At 52.7% G+C, this 11,612-nt stretch overlaps 1 protein-coding gene across 1 annotated transcript; it reads left to right on the forward strand.

The window, feature by feature from the left end:
• Positions 1–569: 569 nt before the first annotated feature.
• On the forward strand, positions 570–11,335 carry PADI2 (peptidyl arginine deiminase, type II; the record flags this gene model as incomplete). The annotated part of the gene is made up of 16 exons (XM_009702438.1): positions 570–661; positions 2,133–2,319; positions 2,401–2,470; positions 2,638–2,699; positions 2,782–2,899; positions 3,520–3,645; positions 4,443–4,621; positions 4,816–4,919; positions 5,100–5,211; positions 5,291–5,398; positions 7,718–7,869; positions 8,138–8,282; positions 9,382–9,475; positions 10,307–10,392; positions 10,566–10,694; positions 11,114–11,335. Coding segments are annotated over exons 1-16 (1,986 nt in total), but the record flags the coding sequence as incomplete, so codon positions are not given.
• Between the last annotated feature and the right edge of the window lie 277 nt (positions 11,336–11,612).

Genomic DNA, 11,612 nt, shown 5'->3' on the forward strand with positions numbered 1-11,612 from the left:
AAAAAGGAGAGTCCTGCTCTAGCCTAAGGGCTGGGAAATTGTATTTCATCCTCCCAAGAGCAGTCAGAGTTTTCCCTAGAGAGCAAAAAGAAGCCGATACCTCATGGATGCAAATACCAGCTAAAACCCACAGTGCAGCAAAATCACCTCTGCGTTGGGGTGCTCGTCCCTGTTTGGGGTCAGGGAGATGCTGGAGGGATGGGGAGCTGGGGACAGCTGGGGGAGCTGCTTGCATAGGGCTGGGAGCCGGCCCGGCTTTGGGCCAGCTGCCCTCCCTCTCCATCCCTTCCCTCCCCTCGGAGATCATTTTCATGGGGCTTTAGAGGGTCCAATCCAACCGCCCCTTCCATTCGGGGCTGGGGAGGGGACTGCAAAGTTGTTGTCCCAAACTTTGCAAGCTCCAAAAGTTGATTGATTTGCTCCAGGGCCAGTCGAGGAGGAGGAAGGAGGCGTGCCAGGGAGGAAGGAGAAGCAGCTGGGTGCTGCTAGGGGGGCTCAGTGCTACCCGGAGTGGGTAGGGAAGGATACACGTGCCCATCATCGGGGCATCCAGGCTGCTGCGTGGGGAGATGCCGGGGGACCGTACACTCCGGCTGCAGCACGGGAACCGCATCGAGGCCCTGTGTGTGCTGGGCACCCACATCTCCGCCGATGTCTACGGGTGAGTGGGATGCCCTAACACTCCCTGTCCTCCTTCATCTCTGCACCTCCACCTTTCTCCTCACCTTTACCCCCCGTTTATCCTTCCGCAAACCCTTCTCCTCGTTTTTCCCTCTGCTCCCCCAAAACTCACAGCCCTGACACCGTGATTTAATGCAATTTGTGGGCAAAATCTTCCCTGGGCTTTGCAAATCTACATGAGTCCCAGGAAAGCTTCGAGCATCTGCGTTTGCACAACATGGTATTTACCCCGGGTCTGCGACGGCGATGGGTTTGATCCGTTTGTGGTCAATAGATCCAGTGTCATCTCGGAAAGCTGCTGGAGAGCGGAGGGATGAGCAGGAGCCATGGGGGTGGACTGCAAAGGAGGGGATGCAGCTGGGAGAGGGGAGGAAAACAAGCTCTGGTGACCAAGCAGAGTCCTGGGAAAGCATGCAAGTCCCCACACCACCAACCCCGCTCCCCTAAAACAAACTGAACGCTGTACTTCAGGATAATTATTCCCCCAAAGGAAAAAGTTTAAAGGCTCATTTACGTGGTTAATTCTGGTCTTTGCTGCTTTTGCAAACCTCACCCTCAATACTGAAGCCAAGCAGCACAGTTACAACTCATCTGGCACCTCTCCAGGTCAAATCTCCTCCCGGTGGGATTCCCAAAACCCAGTAACAAGGAAACCAAACCAGTTTTTCCATGTGTAATTAAATGTAATTTAACAATTTGAGAAACACCCGGGCAGCAGCAAACGAGCTCTCAGATTTCCTCTCCCCCTCAACCGGTGCAGGTTTGGTAGAGCCGTCGGCACCCAGAAACCCAAAAAATGATGCTGTAACGGTGATACAGTGCGAGCTCTCAGGTGTCAGAGGCACGCATGCTCAAAGGAAGCCTGCACCTCAAGAGCTGCAAGCAGCCCAAAAATAATAACCCTGGAAAGACAGGGAAATTAGGGAAAAGGAGCCAGGAGAGGGGAAGGGGATGCACAGAGCAGCTGGGGAAGAGCAAAGGCGCATCGGACTGGGAGTGGTGCAACACCAGCTGCTTCAGGGCTGGATAAAATCACCCCGAAAATTAGAGTTTCCCATGGTAAAGTCTCTCAGCTGGGTTGCCACACCACCCTGATGAGCTGTTAAATACCAGGTTTGCCTCGGCTGGAAAATAAACACGGATTTCTCCATTGAAGTACAAACCCGAGTTTGGTTCCAGCAGCGCTGAGTGCTTTGGCTGCGATTATTATAGATTGTAATCTGCACCAATAGGCTGTAAAATAGACTCATTTTGCTAAAATAGCATGCTCTGCCCTTAAAAAAGACACTTCAAGCATTCCCAGGCAGGGAGGAAAGGGCGGAAAGGTGCCGGCGGTGAGCGTGGAGACACCAGCATGCCCAGTCTTGGCTACGTTCTGGGCAGTGAAACTAATTGCAGTGAGAACCGAGTGTTTTCGGCGCAAACATCAAAACACAGAGTGTTTTTGGCAGGGCGGCCCCAGCTGGAGCGGTCTCCTTTGGCGTGAAGCACACGGAGGGGGTGAGCGTGGAGGTGGCATGCCGGGGCCGAGCAGAGACCGGGTCAGCCCCCGGCAGTGGGACACGGTGGCCGCTGGATGAGGGGACAGTCCTGAAGTTCAGCATGAGCCAGGCCAGCACTGAGGTCAACGATAACAAGGCAAGAAGTTGGGGTGCAGGGGTGTGGAACCCCCACGGAGGGAGAGTGTTCTTCCCCAACCAGGGATCTGGGGGTTTGCAGGTAACTGTCAGCTTTTACGCGGAGGGAGGGCAGCCCATCAACCAAGCTGGGGTCTTCCTCACTGGCATCGGTGAGTACGAAGGCTTCTGCAGTGCAGCAATCCATTTTCACCCTCTCGGTCCCTTGGAGTAGGGTGCTGTGATGTGGGGGCAGAGATAGACCCACGTTTGCTAGGTCTGGGGGGCTTTTGCACCCACCCAACCTAGCCTGGGACGATGGTGGGGTCTGTCCATCCAGGGATCTCTCTGGACGTTGATGCAGATCAGGACGGTGTGGTGGAAAAGAACAACCCCAACAAGGTAATTCAGCCTCTTCCACTGCACAGAAAGTCCACGGGCTTGCAAGAGCCTGAGCTCGCTAAGCCCCAGCGGGATGTTTTAGGCAAGCTGGACCTGGGGTCCCGAGGGACACGGGGCCATCCTGCTCGTCAGCTGTGACAAGGAGAGCCCCTTCACCCCGGCATCAGACTGCAACAACGAAAGGGTATTCAGCAAAGAAGGTAACAAAGCTCAAAAAAAAATTATATAAGGAAAAAATAGTCCATTACTCTCCCTCTAATCTTTTTGGAGATGAAATATTGCTTGGGAACCAGCTGCCCATCAGCTCCTCTCCACCAAGCTGCAGAGTAAGCTTCTCAAATGGATTTTTTTTTTTTTTTTAATGCCATGCAAACTAATTGCGGTCAAGCAGGGGCATGAAGCACAGCCAGAAAAACAGCAGAGGTGCCACTGACAGAGCTTGGCCCAGGGATGCTTCGCGGGTGTGAAAGGAGCCCAGGGCAAGGCACTCGGCCAGCAGCCAGGAATACACCCGCCTGTTCCTGGAAAACTCAAACCACGTGGAGCCGGTACCCGTTGGCTTTTTGAGGCCAGGGACCAGCTGTGCCAGGGCCGGTGGGGGGCGAGAGGGGAATCAAAGGGCTTTTTCTTTTTCAAAGCACAAGCCATAATCTTTGCTAGCAGGACCACAGGTAGTTTTTCCAGCTTGCAAAGGCTGGTAGCAAGGGAAGAGTGGATTTCTTGGCATGGGAGATGCAAACGCCAGGAGTGAGCATGCGAGGCAGCCAGAGCTGAATGGTGCCATCACACATCACCCAATTTTTTTTTGTTTGCACCCCAGATTTGCTGGACATGTCTCGGATGGTCTTGAGGACCCAAGGGCCACAGCGCCTGCCCCAGGGGTACCAAATCGTTCTCTATATTCCTGTCTCCGATGCCGACAAAGTTGGGGTCTTCTATGTGCAGAGTAAGTCCTTCCTCACCTCTTCCTTTGCCCCTTCCTCCTCATTGTGGTGCTTTTAAGATCTCTGCAAGCTTTTTTCTTTCCATTTCTGACCTTGTCCTCTCCATGATCTTCAAGTGGCACTTCTGAAGCAAATCACGCCCTCAGCATTCCTTCTCCGATTTTTTTTCCAGCATTGAATATTCTCTTTTCTCAATCAATTGGAAAACTTTGGAGATTAACAAGCAGAGGCACATGCCATAAAGCCATTTATCCAAGGTCATACAGCAAAGGAGAAGAAAAAAAAAAAAAAAAAAAAAAGCGCCACGTGTCCTGACACCCAGATGCTTTATCCATGATGGCAACATGCTTTCCAACACATTTTCCCCTCCTTGATCCTTGTTGTGGGCAGAGTGATCTATTCCCTGGGACCAAAAGCCCCCATCCAGCCCAGAAACATGCCATTAAGTAGCTAGGTCTTGTCTCTCTGTCAGCAGGAGGATTGGTGGCATTGCAATCCCATGGCAGGGCAGAGAGGGCTGCAAGGGCAGAAACCCCATGAAAACATCTCCCCAATGACTGCTCCATCCAAGGAAAGGCTGAGACATTTTTCCTCACCCTTCTTGTGCATGGCTGAAAATTTGCAAGCCCCTTAACTCCTGTTTTAAGCTACTTCTGCCAGATGAAGTTGTATCCACCCACAGAGGTGAAGGAGCTCCAACACAGAGGGATTGTGGTACTCCCTTGCACACAGCAAAATATGCTTGAAACCACCACCGAAACTTTGGAAATTGCCCACCTTCCCCTTTCTCTTCTTTCAGACCCCTTCTTCGGGCAGCGCTATGTCCATGTGCTGGGCCGGAGGAAGCTGTACCACATCGTGCAGTACACCGGTGGAGCCGCTGAGCTTGACTTCTTCGTCGAGGGGCTCCGCTTTCCTGACGACACGTTCTCTGGGCTGGTCTCCATCCATGTCAGCCTCCAGGAGACGCTGGTTGAGGTCCGGGGGCTCCGGGAAATGGGTGCGGATGGGAGGCTGCAACGGCCTGAGGGGCATGAAGAAGGGGATGGGGATTGAATGGAGAGCAGTCCCTATTAATTTACCCCAAAATTGACCTCAGGGGTCAGGTATTTGGGGGGGAAGAGTGGTGAACAGGGTGTGGAAAGTTGCTGATTTCTGCTTGCCTCCCCCAGGGTATCCCTCACGCACCAATCTTCACCGACACAGTAGTGCTCAGGGTAGCACCATGGATCATGACACCCAACACTTTGGCACCAGTGAACGTCTTTGTCAGCAGGTAAAGGCCAAGGGATGACGCCCTCCTGGCCAAATCAGCATCAGGCCCCCGGTCTCCCTGGACATCACCGAGACAGGCTGGGGAGGTGATGGGCAGAGGGAAAGGTAGCTGCCTGCAGGGGATATCCACCCTCCAGCAGTCCTTCATCATCCCCTTCCCTCCTGCCATCCGCTTTCCCAGCATGAAGGACAACTACCTCTTCATCAAGGAGATAAAAAACCTGGTGAACAAGGCCGGCTGTGAGCTGAAGGTTTGCTTCGGCTACATCAACCGTGGGGACCGCTGGGTGCAGGTAGGTGGGCACCAGAGAGGGGGGCAAAGCATTCCCTCCCTCCTGATGTGCCCCGTGTGGGTTTTCCTCCCTTCTTTAGGACGAGATTGAGTTTGGCTACACCCATGCTCCCCACAAAAGCTTCCCGGTGGTGCTGGACTCCCCTCGAGATGGAGGGCTGGAGCAATTCCCCATCAAGGAGCTGCTGGTAAGAGCAGGACAGTCGTTTGCATTGCCTGGGGAGCTGGTTGCAGGTTTTTATGCTTAGCCTATTTCACCACTCCTAAAACCCTACTTGCACGCGTCTCCTTGGAGGCCCTACAATGAATTGCCTGAAAAATGAGAATTTAACACTTCTGCACGCAACTGCATGGCAATACTACCCCATCCACTTCCAGCCAGGAGGACGCCAAGGGCCTCACCCCCCCTTAAAACAAGGATCAGAGCCTAATCCACATCCTAGCCATCTGGAAAACCTTTTATCCAGAAGGTGCTGGATAAGAGGGAAAAGGAGGAGCTCATGCCTCTGGGAACGAAGACTCCTGCCAAGCTCCAGCACAGGAGCTGAGTTCTTCACCCCGAGTACCCCAGGAATGGGCTGGTTTTTCCTTTCTTCCTCTACACCTGTGAATATGCAGCAGCTCCCAAGCAGGAGAGGAGAGGAAAGGGAAGCATGAGAGGGGGCAATTTACTTTCTTGGAAGAGAATAAGATGCAGCCAGCTGCCAAAAACATCTGTGTGGAGCTTCTTTGCCAAGGCAGAGCACCAGCCACGGGCAGGGTGTGCAAAGACAGCTGCCTGGGAGAGCAGTCACCCTGGCCAGGGCATTTTGGGAGAGCCCAGCAAAGACAAGCATGGGAAAAAGATGGATGGAATGATCCCTTTGAGGTATCACCATGCATAAAGGACAGGACATCCCCAAGCAGCCACCAAATCTCTGCCCCATACACCCAGCCAAGCCCTGGCAGCAGCCTCAACCCTGGTCTTCTCTCCGACGGTAACGGGAGAAGAGGACAGCTCACTTTTTTTCTGCTGCATGTCACTTTGGGGAAGGTTAAACACTTTCAAAAGCATTGAAATACATCGTTTCTCATGCCTGAAATGAGTACACGCAGTCCCGGATTCATCAGGCAGGATGGGAATAGTGTGCTGATCCGCTCCTTCGCAAATAAGCCGGGCAACCGCTCCTATCTGCCCTCTTTAGGAATTGCTTTGCTTCATATTTAGAGAAGCAATTTCAGCCTTTGGAGCTGCTAACATATTATACTCCAATTTCTGCTTTGAAGCCTCCCCTAATCCCCACTCCTATCTTTCCAATCTCATTTTCCAGCTAAGAATATTTAGCCAAATGCAACACGCACGGGTCCTCCTCTCGCCGCGGCCAAGCCCTAAGCCCCTGGGACCCTGCGCCAGGGAAAAAGGAGACGAGAGGGAATTAGCCCCTCAAAATCAATCTGGAACTGATAGGACTTGGATGCGACCCGCAAACTCAGGATGAAACAGCGCCTTGACAGTTGAAACCGTACCAGCTCCGTGGTTTATTAAACTGAAATAAGCTGAGAGCAGGTGTTTCATGCTCAGTCTCTCCTGCAGCACCCGGAGAAAGGATCTGACCCCCAGCCATCCTCCAGACACGCACCCCAAAAATGCACGGGGTGCCTCAGGGAAAGGCAGCCCTCCCGTGCTCTCTCTAGCCCAGCTTCTTCAAATACGCTCAATTAAAAAAAGCAGCTTCTAGATCAAAGCCATGCACCCTCAGGTCTCCCTGCTCATTTTAACCAACCCGTACATTTAGCTTACCCCTACAGAAACCCAACACTAATAAGTGACTGGGATTTAGTGCAAACCCAACAGATACCTGATCTTGTCTGAGGGGCTGCCGTGAGCTCCAAGCCCATACTGACTTGAACCCGAGAGCAAGGACAGGTTCAAGGCAGGATTTTTGTCCCATCGCTGCCATTTTTGCCCTGTTTTAACAATTGCAATCTCTCCCTTGGGCATTTGACCCTGACACATCGCAACGAAGGGTTAATTACCCCTGCATGCACAACACCTTAAATCCCAGGTTTATTAAGTCCTGAAAATCAGGGCTTAAATAGGATTTAAGGGAAGTACAGCCCTCCAGGTGGCTCTTATGCCTGGGTTGGATTTACCCTCAGGGGCTAAAGTTCATCTAGCTCTACAAGAGCCATCCAGAAACTCAGCTTCGGGGCTACCCCAGCACCTCTAATGAGCTTAATGTGGACACTTAAACTCTGGCTGTGAGATAGCAGAGGAGATCTCTCCCCAGCTCAACGCCCCAGCTCTGCCCCTAGCATTTGCCATTTATTACTGAGCCCAGATGACCCAGAGACCTTTATCCTCTTGCCTTTCCTTTAGTCTCTCCCCATCCATGGACTTCCCAAGGCTTCACTCTTAACATTTTTAGCCCCTGGAGCAGATCTGAGCCCAGCAGGAGGGATAACGGCAAAGACATGGAGGTAAGGTGGACTCAGGGCAAAGCCCACAGCAATTTCTCTTTTCCCAGGGCCCTGACTTTGGCTATGTGAGCAGAGAGCCCCTCTTCGAAGCCATCGCCAGCCTCGACTCCTTTGGCAACCTGGAGGTCAGCCCACCCGTGACTGTGGCGGGGAAGGAATATCCCCTGGGGAGGATCCTCATCGGCAGCAGCTTCCCCACGTAAGAGATGGGAAACCCAGGTGTTTGGGAGCAAAGAAACCACATGTGCTCCTAAACATCATCAAAAACATGTTAATGGCTTTAATTAGCCATTCCCTGAGCAGCTGCAAATGTGGTCCTCTATAGTGTGGGTGCACCCAACCCCAGTGCTCAATCTCTGCCTTCACATTTGCACCCTCCTTTTCCTCCACCTTGGTAGCCATTTATGTGTATGTACATATGGATGCATAAATATTTATTCCCTTTCCTGGGGGTACTTCGCCCCTAGATCTGCAGGGAGGAGAATGACCAGAATGGTGCGGGATTTCCTCTACGCCCAGCAAGTGCAGGCTCCCGTGGAGCTCTACTCCGACTGGCTATCTGTGGGCCACGTCGATGAGTTCGTCACTTTTGTGCCCACCTTCGACAAAAAGGTACCCCAAAACCCCATGCTGCTCTGTGGTTTCTCTTCTGAGATACTAATACCACTGGGACACCTCTAGGGAAAACCCCAAAGCTTGTTTCTTTGAGAGTCCCAGCCAGTGTTTGCTTAAGTTTTCACCCCTGTCCACAAAATGAGGGCTCTGAACACAAAAAGGGACTTGCTGAGCAAATAATCAACACAGACAGAAGGAAAAAAGATGCCTGCAAAGGTAGTCCAAGAAATTTAAACCTCAACATTCACATGGGCTGGCAAGGGCTCACAGCTGCTCAGCATCTCCCAGATGTTTTCAGAAGCTAGCTCTTTCCCCTATCCTGATTTTTACTGCTTCTGACACAAGACTTTTCCGCCCCCCAGGGAAACCATACCTTGTCCTGGATGGTTCAGAAAAGGCGTATTTATGCACACAAACACCCCACAAGCTTCCCAGGCAGTGCTTTTGCCCTCCTCAGGGCTGTGCTAAGCCCCTGTAAGAGATGCCATCAAGACTGCAGCAAGCAGCCCTCAGTGCTCTACCATGGAGACCATTTCTGCTGGTGGGATGAAACCCAGTTCACACACAGGGCTCAGACCCTGCAAATTCCCAATTCCCATGGAATTAGCTTAATAGCAATGTTTGGCTTCTTCTGAGGAAGTCAGAGCCTGATTATTCATTTGCTGCATCCTCCCCCCTCCATCACAAGGCCAGCCCCGAAACAAAAAATACCAACCTAGACAGCAACCACACTCCTCACTCACCATCCCAGCTCACCCAAATCTCTGGCAAGCACCTTCCCCGGAGTTTATATAGCTGATCTGCGGTGGGCAGAATTGGACCCAGCTGCACCCGGGCTGCAGTCTTCCTCCCTGTCCCAGCATCAGTTTAACCCCTCAGGGGCGGTTTGGTGGGTATTTGCCAACAGAGTAAACCACCGCACCTCATTTGGATACATCCCCTCAGCACCGCATTGAAAAAGGCACTCAACAACAGCAAAACCGCCTAATTTTAAGAGTTTAAGCTCAGGTTCCTTGCAAAAATAAGCCACTGAGGTTCCCCCAAGGCTTCAGATAAACCGCTTTTGGTGACTGCTCTCCCTCCTGTCTTGCCCCAGCAATTTCGGATGCTGATGGCCAGCCCGGCGGCGTGCTACAAGCTCTTTCGGGAGAAGCAGAAGGAGGGCCAGGGTGAAGCCACCATGTTCAAAGGCAAGGGGACTGTGGGCAGCTTCGGTCGAGCTTTGATGTCAGCTGAGACAGCCGGAGCTGCCCCACGGAGCAGCCGGCCCGAAGGCGGCAGCGCCTGACCGACGTGCGGGTATCAGGGGGATGTGGGGACCTTTTCCCACCCTGCTGCCCTTCACAGCTGGCAAGCGGGATGCCTGCCCACCATACTCAGCCTCCTCAAGTCCTATTTTGGGAAAGAGAGTGGGACGGGAGGGATAAAGCCCTCTGCGCGGAGGGGATGCTTGCTTGGTGGGATGGAGCATCTCTGTAAATGCCAGCAGAGCTCCAGCACGGAGTGGGACAACTGGGGGCTCTCATGTCACCCCAAATTAGCACCGTTTGTTCTCGTTTGCCCTTCCCTTCCTGCAGCAACGACATTTTGGTTGCCAGTTTGGGCATCCTTTAATTGTGGTTTTGAACATCATCCATCCACAACAGGGTTGGGGGAAGGTCTCCATACCTCCGCAAGTCCCTCTGGGTCACTGCCACCTGCCCGGGACCCAGCCGTCCCCAAACAAGGGGTGGCCTCCATGGACATGGCAGCTCTGGTTTTATGGAGGTGAATGGAGAAATTTAGCAGATTAGATTCTATGGACAGGAGGATGCAGGATAGGACCTTTCCAATGCTCTTTCCAAAGGGCAGAGGTTTTCTTCCCACCCAGTTTCCCAATAAACTAAGGATCAGGACTTGTGGCAGTCTTAACCCCAAGCTCAAGAAATTGGGATTTTGGGGACTTTTTCCATCTCTGTACCCCATCTTAAACCACGCTTCTGCTAGCGCCGCTTCATTTTGATGGAGGTTTGCATTTGTAGGGTACTTGGGGACAGACATGAAACGGGTCACCATTAACAAGATCCTTTCCAACGACATCCTGGTGCAGCAGAACCAGTATGTCCAGGTAATAACCAATATTTCTGGTAATAATTGGTATTTCTTGCAATAACTGCCCCAGGGTGGTACAAACCCTTAAGGAAGGTGTTGCATTTTGGCTCTTCTCCTGTGTGAGATGGTTTTAGGGACTGTGCCCACCTGCGTTCCCTGCCTTGATCTGCTCTTCTCCATTTCTTCCAGCGCTGCATCGACTGGAACAGGGATGTCCTCAAGAAGGAGCTGGGCTTGACGGAGGAGGACATCGTCGACCTGCCAGCCCTCTTCAGGCTTGACAAGCAGGGCAAAGCCATGCCGTACTTCCCCAACATGGTGAGGGGGGGTCCCTGCTCCTCGAGTCCTCTCCAAAAACCCATTTATTCAGCCAGATGAGTCCTCAAAGTTGTCCCCCAAAAGCACAATATTTATAGCTGCCCAGAAAAACAAAATATCTCCAGCCAGGGTTGGATAAGCCCAGGTCTACCGTAACTATGTGGCTTTGTGCTGCTTGCGGTGGGGTTAACCTACATAGTATTGAGACGAAAACCTTTCAAAGTGGTGAAATGGCAAGGCGTGGGACATGTCTTAATGATACAAAAGGAGAAAACGATGCTGGATTTGGAGGCCTGGGGGAGGGTGGCTGCAAAAAGTGGCGTCGATGCCCCATTTTGGGGTGAGGCTGGTGAAGGAGCAGCTTTCCTCTCGCTTCATCAGTCCCGATGCCACTGGGCTCCCCTTGTGTCACCCCACAGGTCACCATGATCGTCCTGGCCAAGGACCTGGGCATCCCCAAACCCTTCGGCCCCGTGATGGGGGGCGAATGCTGCCTGGAGCGGCAGACCCGCTCCCTCCTGGAGCCGCTGGGCCTACGTTGCTTCTTCCTCGAGGACGTGGCCTCCTACCACGGCAGGCTCGGGGAGGTCCGCTGTGGCACCAACGTCCAGCGGCGGCCCTTCGCCTTCAAATGGTGGCACGTAACGCCATAGCGAGGCCTCCTCTGCCCTCCTCCCTCACCCCTGGTGGCTTTTTCAGCGTGTGTTGCTTGCGATTCAGTTAATAAATAAATTTGCTGTGAGGAAAGAGGCGGGAAATTAAATAATAACGGGTGATAATTGTGACAGAAAGGGAGGGAAGCCCTCAGAGAGGGTGAGACAGAGGGGATGCCATTTCGGCCCTCAGCGCCTGCCATTTTGCCCTGAGCAGTGTTGAGGCAGGTGGGAGGGCCTGAGCACCTCTCCTGCAGAAAGAATT

The sequence above is a fragment of the Cariama cristata genome, unplaced genomic scaffold (assembly GCF_000690535.1).
Source record: "Cariama cristata isolate BGI_N322 unplaced genomic scaffold, ASM69053v1 scaffold12176, whole genome shotgun sequence".
NCBI lineage: Eukaryota > Metazoa > Chordata > Aves > Cariamiformes > Cariamidae > Cariama > Cariama cristata.